This window comes from Amphiura filiformis, chromosome 1 (genome assembly GCF_039555335.1).
Source record: "Amphiura filiformis chromosome 1, Afil_fr2py, whole genome shotgun sequence".
NCBI classification, from domain to species: Eukaryota; Metazoa; Echinodermata; class Ophiuroidea; order Amphilepidida; family Amphiuridae; genus Amphiura; species Amphiura filiformis.
Genome location: NC_092628.1, coordinates 67,407,845 through 67,432,538, shown reverse-complemented (window position 1 = coordinate 67,432,538; position 24,694 = coordinate 67,407,845). Strand labels below are relative to the sequence as shown.

General features: G+C 36.8%; 1 protein-coding gene across 1 annotated transcript; it reads right to left on the bottom strand.

Annotated features, from left to right (window-relative positions):
- Positions 1–812: 812 nt before the first annotated feature.
- LOC140162492 (uncharacterized) lies at positions 813–24,654 on the bottom strand. Its single transcript, XM_072185735.1, has 28 exons — positions 24,573–24,654; positions 23,769–24,227; positions 23,018–23,266; positions 22,146–22,637; positions 21,357–21,833; positions 20,607–20,705; positions 19,462–19,677; positions 19,138–19,236; positions 16,496–16,711; positions 15,750–15,848; positions 14,835–15,056; positions 13,662–13,760; positions 12,186–12,404; positions 10,603–10,712; positions 9,871–10,018; positions 9,576–9,707; positions 8,881–8,965; positions 8,315–8,432; positions 7,983–8,062; positions 6,771–6,897; positions 6,371–6,474; positions 5,113–5,218; positions 4,212–4,432; positions 3,976–4,042; positions 3,495–3,586; positions 2,998–3,166; positions 1,677–1,766; positions 813–1,152 (listed from the first exon to the last, which is right to left on the bottom strand). The coding sequence occupies exons 1-28, from the start codon at positions 24,652–24,654 to the stop codon at positions 1,114–1,116; spliced, it is 4,716 nt and encodes a 1,571-aa protein (XP_072041836.1). The 3' UTR covers positions 813–1,113.
- Between the last annotated feature and the right edge of the window lie 40 nt (positions 24,655–24,694).

The following is a 24,694-nucleotide window of genomic DNA, read 5'->3' as shown; positions in this document are numbered from 1 at the left end:
TAGGCTTTCATATAGGCCTACTGAAAACACCAAAGGTCTAGCGTGTATACTTGGTTCTAAAGTTATGAAGTTTTGTGACATCTATTTCGTTATGTATTTTATTGTTTTTGATCTCAATTTCAAATTTGCCGCCTTTGGCCCCCATGGACCAGATTGTAATATGTACATGCAAGTTAGCACACAAGCTTGGATGTGCTTACAATGCTTTCCAAGTCTATGTTAAATCTTGGCCTGTTGTGTGTGTCTAATATAAATAGATATAAACTTATTATATGTCCTAAGATATATGAGTAACTGAATAATAATAAATGCATCAGTTTGGACTATGTCTTATGGATTAACTACGATAATAAAAACTGCTCATGTATGTAATACTTCAATGAGCTAGATAATACAATATGTCAAGTTTAGTGTATGTGTTCATGTTTAAGGTTGTTTTAATGTTTTGTTTTCACATTCAAACAAAGCAGTCACAAGTGTGCATTGAATAGATTAACTTAATTTTCCATGAGAGTGTACTAAACCACTGCCAGGGTTTGAACCCGCAACCTCTCGCACCATAGTCGAACGCCTTATTGATTGAGCTAACTTGACTGCAGTAAAGTAGTTGTGCTACAGGGGCACATCTTGATAACTGAATCACAAATATGCTATTAGATGTATATATACATTGATGAAAATAAAACTAAACTGATGCTCACTGATGGGATTCAAAGTTATTAGATGAGAACTGAATATAAACAGACCTTGTGGAGCTGGAACCTACTTGCTCACCTCAAATCTGCATTATGCTGCATGCTCTTGAAATGGATCATAAAGAGCCAAGAAAATCTTGTAAAAATTACATAGAAAACATTTCTCACATATTTGTTTGTGTGCACACAAATTCACTATTACATTTTAAACATCTAATAGGCCTATTATATATATGATCATTTATTTATTGCAGAATGCAAGCCACAAACGATTATTCTAACATCTATCATACGTACACAATCCAGAATTTATAAGATTTTATTTAAAGAACATATAAATAGCACACGCTTTAAGTAAAGACAGTTGAAAAACACGCTCAAAGGCTATGTACAGTTTTGTACACCCATTGCAGCTCATTCAGTCTGTTGGTGCCACTACCGAGGTTGTCTTGGTTGACTGTTGAGAGAAGAAATACATGATTTTAAGATGGATTGCTGTATTGCATGTAATGAATAATGAATATTCAATTGTCTGGATTTGTTGTGAATTTGTCTGTTAAAAGGTTGCTTCTTTTTCCCGGCTCAATTAAATGCCCAAGTCAGGCTATAAAGTTGATAAGCATGCTAGCCTATAATATAATATATGGAAAGAAACTTAAAGATCAAGGAAAAGAAGGCCACTCCCAACAAATCAAACAAATAATATTACTGTAAGCCTTGGGTCAAGATAAAGAAAATTCTTAATCCATATGTAACTGCCACGGAGGCACGGTAGCGTATGTTTTCTTTTACAACTCTTAGTTTTCTACTACATTATTTGCCAAATTCATGCTCTCTCCTCTCCTCGTGTCTCTTGCCCCTGACTCTGTCTCTCGTCGTCTCTTTCTGTGTCACTGTAAATGTCTCTCTTCCTTTGTACAACAGTAGTCATGGTAGTAATAACTTTTCTATAGCATGCAAGCAGATAAACTTGTACGTTACCGAAGTTGGCTCAAGTGGTATAACTTGGTTTGATCTTCGCCCTTCAAAAAATCGGCTATTTTCCAAGGACTTCCTGACAACGTTTTGAACCTGTGCGGGTATAACATTTGGGTAATAACGTAAATAGAGGGTAGAATTTAATGCTACATGTACACTAAGCCAAAAAAAAAAAAAGATTTTGTAAGAAAAGAGGCCGTTTTAAAAGTTGCACCTGAGTCCATAGCCGTCAGGTTTTCTTTAACAAACACATGAATAGGCATGGCCTACTGTAATGTTTGAGATCTGACTCCTATGGACTCCGATGCAACTTTTAACACTGTTTAAAACGGTCTCTTTTTTACATAATGAACCGCTGTGACTGAACCCAATTACGTGTGACGCTATAATTTGGCCCACATGTGTAAAAAGATATAAGTAGCCTTATTTGACTGAACCCAATTACGTGTGACGCTATAATTTAGCCCACATGTGTAAAGCAAATAAGGCTACTTATATCTTTTTACACGTTTGCATTTCGTCAAATACTTTTCGATTTATTTAAAAAAATATTTAGGGGGAACTTATAAGTTGTGGACCCTATATCTTAAAATACTGTGCATCAAAATGAACCAAAATAACACACATGATTGCTTCAATACCCTATTCTAAACACATGTCACCAGCATTTGGTGCAACTGACACAACAGCAAAATGCACTGACATTGAACAGCTTCCTGGGCAACATTCAAAGCTCAATAATTGGCACCCAGCACAAGAAATCTGTGAGAATGCGTATAAGATCCTTACACAGATGACAATTTCCAAAGAGTAAGTTGAATAGTGTGGAACGTGGCTGATTTCATTTTTTCACGCACTTTCTTCAAGAAACATTCCACTTACAGATTGCTTGTGCTGGGTGCCATTTATTGGACTGTTCCATGTCAGTGCATTTTGCTGTTGTGTCAGTTGGACAACTGCTTGGTTACTGACATGTGTTTAGAGTAGAGTATTGAAGTAATCCTGTGTGTAATTTTGGTTCATTTTGATGCACAGGATTTTAAGGTATGACCTTGTGAAAAACTATAAGTTTCTTTTCTGGCTTAGTGTATATTAGAAACATTTTCGTTGATATACTAACTTTTTAGTTTTCATTTTCTCATCGGTCACCCAATGACCAAAGAGCTCATGATTAAAAACATATTAACAAAATCATCTCCCGTTTTCGGAGGTTTTTAAAATGCATTTCAAAAGTCATGATCTTAAAATTTACAGTCAAATGCATATTTTGCTTGATTTCTAACTCCTCTACCTGATAAAAAATTGACTGATGTCTTTCACTTACCTCTTTATTCATGACACAGTATATCAAGAAGATGAACAATCCTTGGAGTGAGTTGCAAAGAATGAACAAGTACTGGAAAGCAATTGCTGCTTTATCAATTGCCAGCAAACCAAATAGCCATGTTGTGCCAAGTAGAGGGGTTAAAATTAATGCGCCTTTGATACATGTTCTGCAAGAAAAATAGGTACATTATATTACTGTAGAAAATAAAGCAACCGTTTGAGTTACATAATTAGAGGTCGTTAATTATTTTAACCGTTTGATAACATAAAATGAAAATTTTGCACAGGTTATTTTTGATCGAGTAGAAGCACTCATTGACCATAGTGTAGTTTTACCATTTCCGGGATTAGCATTTATGTTGAAAATGACGAAGTGGTATGAATTGTAAGTTGCCAGGGGACCGAGGGGAACTGAATAATACGATATTGACCCAAATTAAAGCGCATTTTGCACAGTCCATGAATACACCTACTTTTATATTCACATTTACGTACCTGGTGCCCGCCATCTTGTTCACATCATCACTTACTGCATTAGCAGACTTATATAAAATATAGCCAATCATGAAAAGGATACAGGTGTTGCACTACAATTCAAACAAATGAAACAAGTTGTAATATTTCCCAAATAAACATACTAGTCAATAGCCATAGTGGTAAGTTAATGAATTATGATAATTTTGCATTAAAATATCGGTTGTTTTCGGAATCTATTCATTCCGATTGCTAACCCACGTTAAAAATTGAATGCTCTTTTGCTTTTAAGGCCTCTGACATATTGATGTTGGGAGAATAGTGATATTATGTTACAAAAATATAGCATAATGTGTGTTGTCGATATAACTGTAACTCAAAATACACAAAACTTACAAACATTTGTAATTGACAAAGAATCAGTTAGAAAGAATGTAACAAATCTAAGGAATGTAATAATCCGCCGCAAGATATACTCTACTTTCGTGAGCTTTATACTTACAATGATAACGACTATAACCGGTGCGACAAATGCCCAGATTATACCATCATCAGTGTTCAACCAGCAACTATAGAGGAAAGAAAGAAAATGGAAGATAACATGAAAGATGTTGCATTGAAATCCAATGTGTGAAAATGATGGACATTTGTATTGCTTTTCAACTTTATCATCAGTATTGACATCATCAATATCAAAAGTTCAGTATCATGCATGGTCATCAACTCCATCGTTTTTACCTGTTTCCCGAAGTGTACTTCTCGAATTTTATCCCAGCAGTAACGATTACGATAGGAGCTGGTAATCCCCAAGCAATTCCCATATAAATCGGCAGTCGATTCTTCTCCGCACCATATACTTTTACAATTTTGTAGTATAGGTTTATTCCCTCAACTAACATGGATCCAAAGACAGCCAGGAATAGATAATGCAGTAGCATGGCAATCACTTTGCAAACTATCTAGAATATCGTAGAGGTATAAAGCAAACAGAGTAATTTAGTTCACAAATTCAGAAGGGAACGTTGATAAATCTAATCCTACCTGGGTGGATGTCATATACCTTGCACTATTCGGGCCAGTGCCGCCTTTAATGCCCCTTTTCAAGCTCTTTTCATTCCGGGGACCCCTGAAGTCCTCGGGGCCTTTTGGCTAAATTTCGGGCTAAATTTCTCTCCAAATGCACTCAAATTAGCTTCAAATTTGAAGTCCAAGCACTTATTTCTGAGAAATGTATAGGCATTTAAGCCAAAAGGGTAATACAAAGCTCATAGTCGAGACCACCATCCCGAAACTCCGATCTGGAGAACGCATTTTTGAAAGCTAGGCGGCACTTGCTTACCAGCAATATTTGAGTACTCCCCTCCCTACCTCAGATCTATCTACATATCTTCAGAAGTTTAGGATTATGAACATAATTATTATATTGTATGCCGAAGTCCAATATGCAATGCACGTTGATACAAAAAATATAATTTATATTGTAACCTCTGGACACCGGATCGTTCTGCTCTTATCCAGGAGCTTTTAGAAATGCATTGCGTATACATTCTTATGGAAAGTTCACCTGCCGGGTTCACCTTTCTAACTCCCCCAAACTAAAATGAATCTTATGAGGCTTTGATCAGTTTGGAGCTCTCACCTTGTTCTCAGTTCTATCAATTCCTGCCAAGAACAACCCGTGTGCAGCAAGCAGAGATGCCGCAAGATTAACATGAAGTTGGTTACGCTCAGCTCTACGTAGGGACCTATGAATTCGAATCGGGTATTAGTATATTATTAAAGAAATGTGATCTGATCATGTCCGAAATAGGTTTTCAATATCTTAACAACGTATAATTAAGTCACACGCACTGCATTTGAATTATAATATTAACATCAGCAATTAGATATTGCTTCTTGCAACATTATTGAGTATTTTGTAGGTGTAGATCAGGATCAGCAACAGCTGCAACAGTATCCGCAGCAGCAACCTTGTTATTTAGTGAAACATATGTATGCTCCGTCCACACCTTCATTATACACACTACACGAAAGTATTGCAATATTGCTGAAAAAAGAAGAATTTCGCAAACTATAAGTTGACCACTCATCCAATATTCTGTCGATTTCACATGACTTACTGTTCTTTGCAGAAATAAGTAAGATTATAGCTAATAAATGGGGTGGAACGTGTCACATCATGCGGCTATTCTAGTGCTTACAATGGTGGAAAGACTGAAATCCGTTTCAATATGTTCAATACATGCAGAGACGAAGAACCTAATTGGTTTCTGCAAGCTATCAGGAAAATAATGCAAGGTGGGAGAATGATTCATAGATGTGTCGGCAAGAAAATACCAGCCTTAGAAGGCAAAGGTCCTTGAAGGTCTGGAAGACTTAGAAGAAAAAAGGTCTCGGGGCCCGGTTCGTGGCTAGCACATACCGGATGACCTTGAATCGCACCAAAAATACTTGTGTGTTCATTACGTGTTTAAATGCTATTATATCCTTTATGGAGTAACCACGTGACCCTATTATTTTGCAATTAAAATTCCCGAATCCCACAACCCTTACAAGACGTCAGCCATCACGTTGACTGTTATTTATTTTTGTTCAATAACAACTTCCGCGCAACTTCTCTTCCGCAACCATTTTCCTGATACCTTGCAGAAACCGATTAATTTATTTGGCGACCATTCTAATAAAGGCATCTGGACATTTTGTGGACTAAAGTTTCTTTGGTTTCTGCATTCAAACGGATTCATTTTTTTTTTGCCATTGTATTAGCACTGGAACAGGCGCACGATGTTACCACAAGTGACACCTTGGTGAAATCGACAGGATATTGGATCAATGTTCAATTCTTTTTTCAGCAATGTTGCAATACTTTTGTAGTGCGTATATACTAAAGTACTTACTCGTATGATAAGAACACTACGATGGTGATGATAAGCGCTATGACAGATATGGAAGAAAACATCTTCGTCAAAATATCCTGAATCTTTTGGTGTTTTTGTGGTACCTTTTTGTGGAAACAAAGCATGGAAATATATCACCAATGATGCGAAGCTATTCTCGATTTAAAGATGATGATACTGAAGTGAAAATGGTTAGATTTCATCACATGCTGTGTGTTATGTTTGTACCTTGATTGATTGAGAGGTTTATGTTGCTTTTGGTTTGATTGCTAGTCAAAAGATTTGTGAAATATTTAGCCATGATTACTGACATGAGGAAGAAATAGTTATAGAATCCAAACAAAACATATTTCTGCTATAACATGCTTATATGGGCAATACAAATTGTCACCCTTCTTACCACAGTACACTCAGAAACTTGCAACAGAATAGCAAAGCTTGTTGTATGGTTTGAATAGCATGATAACACGTTGTCGCCATCTTTGATTTTGGTCAATCCTGTGGCCAATCCTTTGGTAGAATATGCGCTGGAAATTATTTGAATCAATACATTCATATTGTATTAATTGATTGCTAAATTGCTTTTTTTAAACATTGCATACTGCAGTTACTGTCCGTTTTCCTACACAATACACAGTGCTCTTCCCATTGACGCGTGACCTCTACAAATAGCCTACGTTAGAAGTATGGGGATTTGCCTAGTTAACGTCGCTGTGTGAAAAATAACCGGCCAATATTAAAAGTACTCTTCTAAAATTCTAGAAAATATAGTTTTGTAACATGTCCTAAATTTTTAGCTAATTTAGATGTTTGGAAATATGCGTACTTTGGTGTTTTAGTGTATGTTATAGGTAATAGTACATTGCCTAGTTAACGTCGCTGTGTGAAAAATAACCGGCCAATATTAAAAGTACTCTTCTAAAATTCTAGAAAATATAGTTTTGTAACATGTCCTAAATTTTTAGCTAATTTAGATGTTTGGAAATACGAGTATTCGTACTTTGGTGTTTTAGGAAGGATATGTAAACGACCAAAAAATATGAAGAAATTATTTCCAAACCGTGTTAAGTCAACAATCATTATGTTTCTCATTTTCAAGAATGCTGGTTAACAAAAAGCAGGCCATTGTCTCATTTCGTGAACAAAGGTCTACATACCATTGTTTCCTTGCGTTTCCTTTATAATCGGTTACCCAACTGAAGCTATAAATACCAGCTCATTGCGATACCGCACATATAAAACAGACACATGTGCACAACCAGAGAAGATCTGATTTAATCAGTTGAGCTGTTTTCAATGAGTGTTATCTTGGTTTAATAGCTTTTAATGGGGTTTAAGTCCTGCAAAGGTCGCGGTGAATTCTACTGTAGACATGACTGCATCATGGGTTATTCATGTGGCGTTAAACTTCAGACAGAGCTTTGCAAGAATACTTTAAACATCGGCCTTCAAAACCAGTAAAAATGGTTGTTATTTTAAACTACGGTACAAGTACCCGGAAAAACACAATTGTTCTGGTATTAAATAGAATCGTTTGGTAGATACTAATTACATTTGTTAACACTTCAGGGAAAGAATTTGTTATGTTATGGTCTTGACTATATAGTATTACTCAATATTTGAATTCCAAAATCCACATGTCGGTGTTTCATCTGTTTCAGTCCTTCCCTTGCATTTGTTGGACGTGGATTTCTGCAAGAAGCGAAAGACACATAAAAGAAAATTATTGAACTCAGTTCCTGTCACAAATGAAAAAGTCAAAGTAAAGTAGACTTTCCGACCGCTGGATTACCTCCCAATATAAATATTAGTTCTGCATGTATGTTGAAAATTAAGTTAATCGATTCTGATTAAGATGATGCTTGTAAATGAAGTTCGAAGCTGATGATGATGATAATGATGACGACGATGACGATGATGATAATGAATAAAGAAACCACATACCGCATATGGTAGGTCAAAGTAAGGTGAAATGGAATGCCTTGTGCCATTATTCAGGAATTGGATGCTTAGTATTCCACTACCAACCAAGATTGTTTGATTTCTTTCTTCTGAACTTTGTCTACGGAAAAACAAAAACTCACGTTTTGGCTCTACACACGATTGAATAGATAAGTTTACCAGATCAATATTTGATAGCGGTCCTATTATTCTTTCACCAATCACATACCGTATAAGTAGGCCTACAAAAGATGCAAGTTACAGTACACCTTCGGGGTTTGCGCTGCACTGCATATGGCAAGGACAAAAGAGCCAGTAAAGTTGTCCTTCCAACCGCCGAACCTCCTGGCAACATATAATATGTTATGCTAACATTCACAACGTTTTATAAGTGGTAGATATAATTTGTAGACATAATTACTAATGTCCTGAATCAAATTATTCTAAGAACTAAACTACTCCTGCGGACAACATTACATGGGGGGGGGGGATAAAATAAATTGATTTATACGTTTAAAATCAAGGTGAATTTTGGAGATTTGTTCGGACAATTAAAGGTTTTTACATACCTGACGTGATCAATAAATAATTGAGCTGATTCTAACGTTCCATTTCCCCTTCCAAGGTATGTCACAATCAGTACACTAGTATTACCTATTATTGGAAAAAATAGACATTTTTGTACAAAATGTTAAGTTTACTAAAATTTAAATTTTATTATTAACCCTCATCAAGCATTTTGATTTTCAAAACTAGATGTATGTATTTTTATTTGGTAACATTAGTAAGATATTATGGGTGTCCTCTTTCCATTGATACCCACAAAAGTACCAGCATGCCTCGTATGACGTCACAATGATGTTATAATCTCCGCAAACCTTTCAAATGAGACATTTTGTAAACTACGTACAGTAGCTTACATTGTAGATATGCAAAAAATGAACTTTCGTCCAATAAAGACTCAAAATCATATTCTTGGCTTTTATTATAACACTTTCTGGGTGGCAAGCACCCCTTTACCCATTCGACTTTGATAGCATACCGTACCTCCGGGCAATGTATAGGTTGTATAATTTGTATCCTCAAAATGAGTGTAAAGGATGGTCCTACAATTACATTGATACGTTTGGGCTCTTTAGCCATGTTTATAGCGTCTTAGTACATCAGGGACGAACCGTCAGGGGCGGTATTTAAACCACCCATCGGTATAGACGCAGGACAGAAACATCAGAGTAGTAAGCGCACAGAAACTAAAGGAAAATACCTGTGCCAAACTCTTCAAGTTGCTGACCCAAAATCTTCACTGAAGGTCCATCCTGGTTGTCACTATTGATGATAATAGTTATATTATCACCAAACATATCTGAAACTAAACTTTTTGCTACTGCAGCAAACACTGTAAACAAAATGTAAAATGACACGGATTATAATCATGGTTCGACCATGGGTTTCAAAGAATATGAAAAAATGTTAGCCTAGCGATAGTATCTACTTTACTGACGGACTTAAAAAGAAATTTTGCAAAAATAATGAAGTAAAAGGAGAAGCTGGATACGCACCCGGAACCCTATCTGTCAGCGATATTCTAAGCTCATCTCCTGTGGGTATATGGTACGCCAAGGCAATCATCACTTCCGTTGTACACCATGCTACCTTTACTCTGTCATCGCCATCCGTGACACGGTTTAGAATATTCTCAACTAACTCCTGCACGAAATAGATTATGATGTGCCTTAGATCGGTAATTAAACGGATATCAAAGTGATTTACATTTATTCCGCAGCCACTAGGATATATAACACCATCTAGCAGCCAAAACGGCGCTAATCTGACTACGCCCTAACCCCGGGCCCTAACATCCCCCATTTTACAACTGGGTGAAGTGGGATAAGCGAAATAAAGTGTCTTACCCAAGGACGTAACATGTTAGTCCTGTCAGGACTCGAACCCACAACCTCGTGTTTTTGAGTCGAACGCCCTATCTGTTAGGCAATGCCACCGTGCTGTGATTCAAACATTATAAACCCTACGGAAAATATACCCCTCATATAATACAGTTAACTTCTTTAAAAACGTATTCCTACGTTGCCAAAAATACTGAGCCCACTTTTTACCAGCTTAGAAAAAAAGAGTGTTGAAGTTGTGTTTAAAAATAGCTGAGTTGAAAGTATTGAAAAGCTGTATACTCCAGACAAACTGGTTCACCTCGTGAGCTAGATAATGTACATGTAGGCCTATATAACCCTTGAGAAAACTGTAAAGGAACACAGATTGATATTGGTACAACTTACTTTTGCTATATTTTCCAGTTGTGCAATCTGATCTTCTGCTGCTAAGTTCAAATCAGACTCAAAATCATAAGCTTTGTCAAGAGACACAATGCATTCTTCCTCTAACGAACCTTTGTGATACAAGAAAAAGAACTTCAGGACTTTAATAGCTTTTAATAGTTGTTCATGATCAGCTAAATCTATCCATGTTTATCCTTTCTATACTAGTTTTTACCTTTCTTCATAATAGCATAATTCCCGCTTTTAGGTTAGAATTATGTTATGATAATAGAAATGAAACTTCATACTGCAGTTACTGTCCGTTTTCCTATACACAATACACAGTGCTCTTTCCCATTGACGCGTGACCTCTACAAATAGCCCTACGTTAAAAGTATGGGGATATGACTAGTTAACGTTGCTGTGTGAAAAATAACCGGCCAATATTAAAAGTACTCTTCTAAAGTTCTAGAAAATATAGTTTTTAACATGTCCTAAATTTTTAGCTAATTTAGATGTTTGGAAATATTCGTACTTTGGTGTTTTAGTTAATGTTATAGGTAATAGTACATTGCCTAGTTAACGTCGCTGTGTGAAAAAATAACCGGCCAATATTAAAAGTACTCTTCTAAAATTCTAGACAATATAGTTTTGTAACATGTCCTAAATTTTTAGCTAATTTAGGTGTTTGGAGAGGGTCGCACTTTTGTGTTTTAGGAAGGATATGTAAACGACAGATAACACCAAAAATATGAAGAAATTATTTCCAAACCGTGTTAAGTCAACAATCATTATGTTGCTCATTTTCAAGAATGCTGGTTTACAAAAAGCACGCCATTGTCTCATTTCGTGAACAAAGGTACACATACCATTGTTTCCTTTCGTTTCCTTTATAATCGGTTACCCAACTGAAGCTATGAATACCAGCTTTATTGCGATATCGCACATGAAAACAGACACTTGTGCACAACCAGAGAAGATCCGATTTAATCAGTTGAGCTGTTTCAATGAGTGTTATCTTGGTTTAATAGCTTTTAATGGGGTTAAGTCCTGCAAAGGTCGAGATGACTTCTACTGTAGACATGACTGCATCATGAGCTATAGACATAGATTAACTTGGGGCTTACTTTGATCAATCCTAGACACGGTTGTTTGATGTGATCATTTATTGATTTTTTTCTCACAAAACATTATATAATGTTAAATTCTAGACCTGGACAACACCGTCAGCTATCACCCTAATATTCACATATATTTCTTTAGCTATTTTTAACATAGATTTGCGTAATCACCTTTTCTGCTTGTTTGTGATTTTTATTATATAAACCGTACATTTGTGTGAAAATAGAGGGCGCTATTTACATATATCTCTTAAAGTTATTCCTTACATTTCATGATAAAAGGTTTTTGAAAATTTCCTTCCCATTAGTTAGTCTTTTTTAATTTTTTTTTGATGTTCTAATACCATTATACAAGTATCTACCGCTCGTAAAGATGCACACAAGATTTAAAATAAATAGCACCATCATCGTTCAACTTTTCTTTAAAATGGCACAGTTTTACATATAATTATTGGAAATAAATTTTATATGTATACTACATACGGTCGTCGTCAAGTATTATCACTGTAATACGCTTTGTTCCATTGCCAACATCTGGTCCTGATATTTCCACGTAGAACTTTTCATCGTATTCACCGTATGCATCATCCACTATATGAACAGGCGCATGTCCATTACTATGAGGACCGAGTGATACGTTAGCAAGACTATTTATATCGTAGTCGATGACGGAATTTGCGGAATCATCGGTTGCCTCTACAGCTGAATAGAAACAGTAATATGGTTAACTCAAGGTACATATTTTTCTCTAACAATTATTAGTAAGTTATATAATGGCCCCGCGAACACATGATTTAGGACACTTTGTTATGTAAACATATCCGTAGTGATATTTAAAGTAAGTTTCAGGAAGTCTGTTATCTCTACAACGATAGTAACAAGGCTGTCATCTCTGATTTACGAAGACTAGCCAAGAGTATTGCAACATCGCTGAAAGAAGGAGAACGAATTCGGCAAACTATATAATTATGTTGAACAGTCATTAAATATCCTCTTGATTTGACATTACATACTAGCTGGCAATGTTATTTGGATGAAAAGAGTAGGATTAGGCTAATCAATGGGATGGAAGGTGTCACCCGTGGTGACATCATACGCGCATTCCCTTGCTAATAATGGCGGAATAATAGAAATCAGTTTGAACGCAAAGACAAAGAAAATTTAGTCCACACAATGTCCAGATGCCTTGGTCGCCAAATGGTTTAATTGGTTTCTTCAAGAAATCAGGAAAATGGTGGTGAGAGAATAATTCATGAATGTGTCGGGTGGAGGAAATGACCAGCCGTGAATGCAGAGACAAAGAAACTTCAGCGATGTAGTAAAGGCATCTGACCATTTTGTGGACTTGGAAGTCCACAAAATGTCCAGATGTCTTTACAATGGGCGCCAAATGATTTGATTGGTTTCAGAAAAATGGTGGTGGGATAATAATTCATGGATGTGTCGGAGGGCAGAAATCACCAGCCTTAGAAGACAAACGTCCTTTAAAGTCTGGTGACTCAGAAGAACGAAAGGTCACGTGGCTACCCCATATCATAGGGCACTAGATGACCTTGATCCACACCAAAAATATTGTATTTTGTATTCATCATGTGTTTAAATGACAGTATGTCTTATTATTGCAATTTCCGAGTGCCCCAATCCTTGCAAGACGACGACCATCTTTATCATTTTCGACCAGGCGCCACTTCCATGCAACCTTCTTCCGTAACCTACGTCGCAAGAACCAATTAAACTATTTGGGGACATTCTAAAGGCTAAACCATTGGCGACCATTTTGAAGGCATCTTCGTGGACTAAAGTATTTTCATCTCTAAGTTCAAACGGATTTCCATTATTCCGCCATTGTAAATAGCTGTAAGTACTGGAATACGCGCATGATATCAGTTCACCACAGGTGATACCTTCAATCCCATTGATTCACCTTATCTTTATTCATCCTGATGGATTGCTACTTACCAACAGTCCCGTTACCAGAGCCTGTGTTCGACAGGAATAGAAGAGCTACTCCAACAGATTCTCTTACTACACTGATTTCGGTGACAAAATTGATGGAAGCTTCGGTGGATATGGTGGAATGAATATCTCTGTTAGTAACATCATGTCCCAGGCTCATAAGATAATTTTGTTATTAATAATCATAGTTCCCCGGGCATAGTTCCCTGTGTAATTAGTCTATTACCTATTCAAAAAATTGGCACACTCAGCAAACATAATGTATACCTCATGTCAACTTGATTATTGAAACCCCCACCGAATCATCATAAACAATAATTGTCAACCCAGGACAGGATAATCGGATGCAAATTAAACATTCAAAAGTAAAACGTTTACATTTGTGAAATGTTAGTCACCTAACTAGAATGATCATATCAATCATTTTAGTGCAGTGATAGCGCGATCTGTTGTCGTTAACATAAGGTTACACAGCGTTTTTTGGATATAACCCAATTTTTGTAAACATGGTAAAAAGGACATCAGTGAGAGTTAAGGTTACGCATAGTTAAGGTTAAGGTAAAGATTACACATAGTTAAGGTTACGAATCTTTAAGCCCTGACAGGCTGGGAGCCCAGTATCAAAAAACATAACAACATAAACTTAATAACAACAGATGGCGCTGTCACCGCACTAAAATGATTGATATGATTATTTTAAGACCAGATGTAGAATTATTAATATGATCATTTTAATAAGGAGTCTGGGTTGGTTAAATTAGCGTGTGCTCTTTGAAGCACTCCGACATGAAGTGACACGATCATAAGTTAAACACTTAACCACATCCGACCATAACCCATTCATAATGACGTAACGCGAAGTCAAATAAATAATATGCTAATTTGCATTATACATTATACATGCATGTTAAAGATAGGGCACATTACTGTATTTCTACGCTCCTCAATTTGCTGTCACGATAAGTTCACTCTTAAGAAGTCGATCTTTGTTTTGCTTTTATACGCAATTAAATAGTTGGCGCTATATTTAAATATAACGAGGAATTCTGAATTCCGTAAATGAGAGAAGCACACCTTCTTCCGTTAAAATCCATTTTAATACGTTACTCCTTCAATGATGTTTGACCATTAAGCATAATTTTCAATATTCACTAACTATCTCTACATAATACTTACGATCGTCATCCATAATCGTAATATTAATAACTTGATATCCGCCGATGACTGATGTTCCAGTAATCTCAACACCAAATTGTTCATCTGGTTCAGCAACAAGATCGTCGATGATAGTCACATAGAATAGGACGGATGACGTACCTGATACAGGGATGAATGTAGGCAGTACAACCTCGAAATCGTCAGTCGCAGTGGCCGATGTCATAGGCAGAGTTTTAAAAGCTATAAATGATGATATATTAATAACAATAATAATAATAATAATAATAATAATAATAAAATAATAATAATAATAATAATAATAACACTAATAATAATAATAATAATAATAACAATAATAATAATAATAATACACCCTATCCTCATTCGTAATATTAACATATGTTTAAATCAGTAAAAGTGGTTAAAATGTAAATATGGTTAATTTTAGTCAATGTTACATTAAGGTTACTGTTGCTTTCTTGCCCTGCAGGGTCCCATTTGGAGTGTTTAGTCGTCGCATGGGAGTCACCCGCCTCGGGCCTGCCGGCCCTGCGGCCTTGATGTTTTTTGTTGATACTGGGGCAAGAAAGCAATAATAACCTTAATGATTTTTTAAAAACTTTTTATCCATTCTTCAGGCCCTGCCCTCTATCGGGGGCTAATTTATAGTGTAAGCTTGTTGGATATCCATAATTATTTCGCGGTTAGTGGTTCTTTGTAGCCCTGTGGGGTAAATAATTGGATATCCACATTTCGCGGTTAGTGGTTCTTTTTTAAACAAGAAATTGTGAGAACTGATGAGACCCTGAATGAGTCATATTGCTTATCCATCTCAACAGACCACTGTGTGTAGGCCCCTATCCAATGACTTTGTCACTTAAATATTAAAATACGACAGGAGTGTTATTATGTCCTGTTTATTCGTTTACTTACATACGATACCGCCACCATTGCCAATGTTAATAAATTTGATTGTTGCAGTCCCGGATGCCTCTCTAATAGAAATACTTTCATCATAGAAGTCAATCGCAGCTGTACAGAAATATTGGAATACACAATTTGGATACAAATATTCAATGGGAATTAGAGAATTTGTGCTTCCAGCTTGCAACTTCCACATTTACAGAAAAATGTCTACACGCCAAACAACAGCTTAGTCAGAACATCGTGGAAGCGTTAATGCATTGCCAAAGCCATACAGCTTACATTCAAGAACCACACAATAGAAACTAAAAAGCAAAATCTTTCTTTAACAGTGATCACGCGAACATAGGCGTAGATCCCGGGGGGATGGGGGGATTTATCCCCCCAATATTTTGCCAGGGGGGGATGGTCCATACAATCATCCCCCCCCAATGTTGACGCCTGATAATGGGTTTCTGACCAAATTAACCTCATATTTGCCCATTTTAGCCCCAAAAGTGCAAATTTTCGCGCGCTTCGCGCGCATTTAATCTACTTTTACACCATATTTCATCAGTTTAGCTTCAAAATAGCAAAAATTTATATCATAAACTAATTCTGTCGCCAAAGGGTGCTGGATTGACTATACTTCAAGATTTTTTTCCAACTTCATCCCCCAATGTCAAAAAGAAATCTACGCCACTGCACGCGAATGATTTTTTTTATTTGAAAAAAGAAGTAAAAGAAACAGATACTAAATAATACTAGAAACATACGGTCATCGTCTAAAATAGAAATCACAGTTGTCGTGATCCCGATTCCAACATCTCTTCCATATATGGTAACATTAAAATGCTCTGTCATTTCAAATTCAATATCATCCACTATTGCAATGAAAATCTGTCTGTCGGAGTGAGGTGGTAAAAAGACGGGTTCGTCATCGATTATGAAATCAGCACCTGCAATTGCTGAATCGCTTACCATTCGTAGCACTTTAGAAAAAAAATTAAAAAAAGTATGGTTAATGATCAAGCCAGAGGGACTCTTTCTTTCTTATTTATCCGTTTTTTCATGAAATCCAGAAATGTATCAACAACAATTTCTTCAAGACGGGTTATGCGTACTAAAGTTGTTGAAACTATTCATGGTTATGCTATATTAGACTTATCCACACATTATGTGGTGCTTGTTGTTAAACTTCATGTTTGAAAGAGCATACATATTACTAGGTGATCAATAATATCTTCGCCCTTTTCAGGAAAACACCACAGCAACGTTAAAGGGGCATTTCACAGCCTCATCCCCCCCACTTTTCTCAAAAAAAGTTGAGATTTTTATATCGCTGAAACCTCTGGCTACATAATGTTTATGTACAAAATATCTCTTGCAGATTAATTCGTTTAGCTAAGATATCGTGAAATTTGAATTTCGTTCTGGTGCACCAGAACGAAATTACAACGTATTGTCTATGGAGCAGTGTAATACACATAATCATGCATAACTCACAAACGCAAAATCGGAATCAACTGAAATTTTGGGAATAGGCTTTTTTCGTGGATATGTACTGAAACATGTCATAAAAAGAGGATGCTAGGATCACGAAATCCTCCTTTAAGAAGTTATCTTGTTTGTATTAAAAGCAAAACAAAACCAACAATGACAACAACAACAAAACAAAAACAATATAGTAAATCTATCACGAATTATCCCCCAACAATTTAATCGATCGATTCATTGGCTGAATGAATAGAAAGTCCGCGCATGTTTCATTATATCTGGCTCATTAAGTTTGTGAGCTTTCTGTATATTGAATGAGCCTAATTAAATAAAAGCACTTGAAAGTCACTCATATGTGCTTTTATTTCAATTTCAATTTAACGAGTATACATCAATGAGTGTCCACTAATTATCATTGTATCGTTGAAGTTGACATACTTTTTTTTTAGAAGTTCCATTATATCTGGCTCATTGCGTTTGAGCTTTCTGTATCACCCCGTATCATATACCGAATGATAATTAGAAGTACTTGAAGTCACTCATTTGTGCTTTTATTTTTTATTTCAATTTAACGAGTACATCAATCAATGTCCACTAATTATCACTGCATCGTTGAAGATACTATTCGCTACTTGCACGGTTCCGCCATTATGCACTATGTGCGGGGAGAGCCTCGAACTGACAGCATACATGAAAGGAAGAATTATGTAACCTTACACAGAACGTTATGACTAGTTCAATTCCCATTCATGTATGCTGCCAGTTCGAGGCTCTCCCACATAGTGCATAATGGCGGAACCGTGCAAGTAGCGAATACTTTGATATAGAGATTTTACGTGTTAAATTGCTGTTTAGTTTTCTCTCTATTGACCTTTATTGTAAAGCTCTGAATTTTCTGAAAGTCTGCAGAAAAATTTGACATTGTGCTGAGTCTATAGATTGTGTTACAATTCGTAACTCGCAAACAAAGAAAATTTGGCCCTTTTGTAAGGTTTTGGGGCGCCCTCTACGGAGGTGTCCCTTATTAACTAGTAGTTGTAAATTGTTTCAATGTTTGGTTTTGCTAGATTTACTTTACTTTGTTTAAAAGTTCGTGCTTAGAATAAAAAACATAACTACACTTTGATCAGCTCGTAATCGACAGGAAATCTTACGCTTTTACCACTACGCCGAAAAATATACCCACATTAAGAGTGATTAAGTTGTTCAGCGCATAGTGACCTTTTAGTTTGATGCGCTTTATAAATGCATTTTATTATTATTATTATTATTAAGCGACATATCTGGTCATGTGTGTTAAATACAGTAGACGAAGTACAGGACTTGAATTAATAGTTCGTGATACTTTTGACAATTCTCGAAAGAAAATATATTAATATTAATGTTAAAGGCCTGCCGATTACGAGCTGATCAAACCGTAACTTGGTTTTGATTTTATTACTATTTACTATTTGCATTGGATGCAAGTTAAGTAGTTCTATAGGCTATACAGCGGAATTAACGATTGAAATACAAAATTAATGACTGCCGAACCCAGAGGTACGCTGCTGTCCAACTACTAACTACCAACTACTAACGAGTGCAGTACCAATCCAGTACCAGTACCAGTATATGTACCAGTATATGTACCAGTATATGTACCAGTACCAGTACCAGTGTATGTACTGTACTATACTGTACTGTACTGTACTGTACTGTACTTTACTGTACTGTACTGTACATGTAATTTAGATACATACTCTAGAGTACCCACATAGGTACTCTACAATACCAATGAAGTAGTTTGGTAACAGTAAACCTCTGGGGGAATCTGGTAGTGAATATACTTAACAGTCGCAACTTACAAGTGTTTGTTTTCTGAACAGTAACATGGTTTGCAAATTATATTCTCCTAAAAATAATTATCTGTTTCATTACTTACAAACGGTAGCATTCCCAGAGCCGGTGTTGTTGAGTAGTAATGAAACATTAGCAGAAGATTCCACAGTTGATACAGTATCTTGGTTGAAAACGACGAATGCTGTATAGTGGGCAATACAATTGCAATTAAAAAGTAGATAACTATCCATTTACCTACTACAAATGGGTTAGTAAATAAAATATCCAAAAACCTCTTATTAAGTGCTTTCTACTTGAGAGATTTCCCATTATTCGCATGTTTGATTAATTTAGTTTATAAATTTTCAATGAGCAAACCCATATTATTTGTTAATGTAACACACAATTTTCAATTGCATTGACTTACGATCGTCATCCAAAATTGTAACGGTGGTTTTCGTACATCCACTACCAACTTGTACACCCGTTATCTCCACAACGAAGTATTTATCAGGTTCAGATATGTTATCATCAATAAGTTCTATGTCGACTAGATTTTTTCCACATGGTATTATCAATTCAGATCCTGAACGCTCATTGTAATCTTCATATTCAACTGCTGTTTCGGGTATCACTCGAAAATCTGTAGTAAAAAAAATCGTGACATGATCCTGTTGCTATATTTAATAACTGACCACTATATTACGTGCAAACCTGATAAAAATAATTGCCCCGCGCAATTGATTGAATATTAGGCTATATGAAACGTCTGCACTTGTAAAGGCCAACCAGCAGCTCTCTCCTTGCATTATAAGAGGTAACGACAGGGCCGTATTTACCGTTTTGGGGGCCCTGGGCCAGGCTAAAATTTGGAGGCCCCAAACGCACCGTGAGGAAGGCATGTGCACTCAAGTGGCCCAGTTGTAAATTTTACCAGGACATTTGCGCGAAATTTTAGACCGAACTGACTTCGCTATTTAATAGGCCAATTTTTGTAGGCTATTTTGGCCCAAAACAAAACATGGTGTTTTTCGGCTAAAATGGAAGATGCACACAACACAGGGCAATTTTGGGGGCCCTAAAAATTTGGGGCCCTGGGCCCTGGCCCATCTGGCCCTATGGTAAATCCGGCCCTGGGTAACGACACAACCAATATAAAATGAATGAAAAATAACTCAATGGATGGATGTCCTCTCGACAGGTTGAGGGCCCTTTGTGCCGTTGCAAAACAATGTATCTTAAAAGAGTTATCAGGGCATGTAAGCCCTAAAATACCATAATGATATGTTTTGTTTTGATAAGAATCTGATTCTCCAGTCCAAAAATCTGTTTAAACATTTTTGACATAGTCACTTTCGGTACGGTGCGACCAGTATCAACTTATTCAAGAACAAGCAGGGAGTCAAGAAGAGCAAAGGAGATTCTGTCAAACAATGGTTTTCATCAAAGATTTTGAACTCAAGACTGATAAATCCGACGGGAGAACATTTTAACATGGACCAAACATCAAACTTTATTGACTTAATCAGGCATCTGTCCCGACTATTAAGAATTATATTAACCGGTACTTACACACAGTTCCAGTCCCTGGGCCTTTGTTAGTAATTGCCACAGAAGCCGTACCCGAAGATTCATAAACGGACATTGCAGAAACTTCGAAGTTGATCGAAGCTATAAATGACAAGATATAGCAATGCGATGTCCACGTGCATTAAAAACATTCTATAGATTGAAAACTGAGGTAGCAACTAGGTTATAAAAACCATCTTTATAAAGCCAATAGTTAAAGAACTATACACTAAGCCAAAAAAGAAACTTACCATTTTTCACAAGGTCATATTATTATCTTAAAATCCTGTCCATCAAAATTAACCAAAATTACCACAGGATTGCCTCAATACTCTACTCTATACACATGTCAGTAACCAAGCAGTTGTCCAACTGACACCACATCAAAATGCACTGAATATTGAACAGCTTCCTGGACCACATTCTCTGCCCAATAATTGGCACCCAGCATAAGAAATCTGTGAGAATCGTTGAACAGATGACAATTTACAAAACGGTGCTGCTTTCCGTTTTTACGGACTTTCTTTAAAAAACAGGTATTGTTCCACACTATTCCACTAGTCTTTGGGAACTATCATCTGTGCAAGGACCTTGTTCAAGTTTCTTTTTTGGCTTAGTGTATAATCACAAATTCAATTTATACGTCTACGCCTCCTGATCATCGACCATCTGAAAAGTAAGCTATCTTGTTCATTACAATTTTACCAGCATATTTTGTCCACACATATTTGTTTTCACAATGATCATTCTTACCTGTAAACGGGGCCGCTATTGCTTGGAATGCGTAAGAAGATAAGCATTGGCAAACCATATAGATTGACACGGCAAATTTGGCTGAAGGATCAGCATGACCAACCGAATGCGTTCCAATTGCCACTGGTCCACTAACAACGCACGTGTTATTATCATCACTTCGCAGATGATCCCATTCAGACATTGGTTCCATATCATCAAGAATCAGTCCGTCAACATATTCGCAACTGATCACAACATTAATGAAATAATATCGGGCACCACCAATGGTGAATTCAAACACCGGGAAAGTGACATTGGTGAAGAATGACTCGACGGCGGGGACCATGACCATAGCTGGTTCAGCAATAATACCGCACGTAGTGAAGGATTTGATATACTGGGCGACAACAATGGGCTTGGTAGAAGAAATCATGATCATTACACTGGATGTGATATCCCCATGATAAATACCACCTGCTTCAAGCTGAATTGGTTCTGAAAAGTAACCAAAATAAACATGGTTTATGTATGTGTTTATATATCATGACAATTCTGTTATTTCACCTGGCCCCATCCGGGGGAGCGGGTTAGTGTAGCGGGTCTATAATTGCTTCGCAACACTGATGTCCCGCCTGGGTTCGAGCTCCGACCGTTCCCAGACGAAATTACGTACAGTTGGTTTGATTCGACTTAGTTCTTACTGGCAACCGGTATAGCGCCAATAAATCCAAGCACCCAACTCAACCCTGTTTTGTGTGGTTCTATATACTTTCCTAAATGAAATATGGACAATATTATGTTTCCTACCTTCCAAATGTGATAGGATAATGGTTGCGTTTTCATACGAGATAATGCGATAGGCATATCCACAAGTCACCGCAGAAAAAGGTGCAAGCACAAATTTATATCCCCAGCTCCGGACAGGTGAAATATGCTCTAAAACTCCGTCATCGCAGCAATGAAACGGCGGCCCTGGACCACGGGTGTAAGTCCCAGCGACTACTGAAACTGGTTTGTCGGAGTGTATATACGTCCCTGTCACGTCTTCATATAACGCACCATCAAAACGGTAGCTTTGATAAGCATTTAAAACAATCTCATGGTACTCTCCTGCCTTTGTGGTAAAATTCACGCTGGTTTTCTCAGATAGAGCTGCAAAACTGAAGAATGATGGATATCCGCCAAAATACTGCTGTAATGTGAGTACGTAATATTCGGTACCGAGTTGTGTTGTTGGTAAAACTTGGAATGCATCACCACCACCCCAAGGGTTGTCAATACTGATGACAGTTATAAGACCTATATATAAGTAGATACAAAGCAATCATTGACATTGATTACAGTTCGGTTTTCCATACGTCCTGTTTAGTCTAATCGCCGTTTAGACTAAACAGGACGTATGAAAAAGTCATCTATATAATGTGGAATTAGAATCAATGATAACACCGCCATTATTTTAAACTCCATAAAAGCTACCCGTATTACTTACAACTCCATACATATTACTCTGTATTTGCTAAACCCTAAATAATATGATGTTTCTGTCTGCCAATCGATTCAACGTACAAGTAATTGTCCATTCAGCAGTTTAAGTAAATTGGTCACTTGCAATTGTTGGCGCAGCAAAATTAGTAACGCCTTAATATTAGAATATGAAAACTGAGAAAATCCTATTTAACCTGAAGCACGTATGATGACTGTCTTGTCAAATATACCACTTGTCGTTAAAAGCACCAACCGACTGAGAACCACGTCTTTACTTTCACCCGAGTTAATCGTGTGTTGCTCTTCAAAATTCAAACCAGGAATGTAGATGGTAGCGATGATCATGTCCGTTGATTGTGATGTGAGGAATACATGTGGAGGATAAACATTACCATCTATGATGAATGTGCGTGGTAACGGAAATACATACTCAATACAGAAACCTGCCAAAAATAAAAAACAATTACAAATGCTATAATAGATCTCTTCTCTTATTACATATATCAGGCTTAGATATCTTTTAAAAAAGGAAGACAGACAAATGCATTGAATTCATCTATTGTCACATAAGTGGAAGGCCAAAGTAAAATAATCTTTCTGACGACCAAATCGTCTTGCAATATGTGTTCACAATATCATTACATTGAATGCTTGTTGAATATAAAGCTAACTGATTAATGATGATTACGACGATGACTACGATGACAATGAACATGATAATTATGTGAAATGCAAGTCACATTTGACTCGTATATTTCAATGTTAAAATTTAACTTGCACCATTGTTCACCAATGGTAAAATCGACCTCGCAATGTTGCAATATTCAAACCCATTTTGCACTTAGCATTGCGGTTCTGTTATATGAGTTTCTTAATCTTATAGGCAACATGTTCGGCAAGATAGACATAATAACGGCCCTAATCACATTAATACTAGATATTTACCTTCCAGGACACCAACATCGGCTTCGATGGAATATTCACGATTGGACTGAGAACCGTCGATTGTAATGATTTCATCCGTTGCTAGCCCAGCATGGAAATTACCACCTACAATACGTACAACACTTTCTCCAAGATTCCATGCCAAAACTGCACTACCAAATGCCCATCCAATTACGTCACCTGCTTCAACTGTAATACGTTCAAATTCTGGTACGGTATAGGTGACGTCTGTCCCAATGGCTCCTGCTGGTATATCATTGATACCAACGATGAGAAATTGGGTGTTTGATCCTTCTACCGGCCTGAATACTATTGCTCGTAACGGATTGGATGCCTTGCAGAAGTAACGCCATGTTGTAACTTGCCCTTTACATGTGAAATGTTTATCTGGGGCAACCATGGTCAAGCCGGGATTATCTTCGCTCCCACGTGGCATAACTGGCCATCCTGCTTGGCAAACTAACAAGAATCAAATAACATTGGTTATAAAATCACCTCCCTCGAAAAACGTGCTCGGGACGTTTCCTCCTCTCCTAATCCCCAAAAACTTACATGTAGGGGAACATGTGAAATAAACCACATTTACATTGTTGAAAATGATCATTACCTTTTTCAAATACTAATACCCCTGTGATTACATCGTGAAGAATTGAATTGATGATTATGATATTCACTTCAAAACCAGGAGCACCATAATAAGTACTTTCCATCAGATTTCTTGATCAATGATTTCATTGTTACACTGAGACTAAGTTATTCTGTATGGTCCGTCACATTGTCCATCAAAAACACCCTACAACTTACCCATGTCACAAGTGAAAGCTCCAATTGCGTTGTATCCGTAAATAACAATTACCAATAGCCAGTTCAGACTTTTACCAGCCATGGTAAGGTAATCAGAGCAATGAATGTGTTGCAGTAATTGA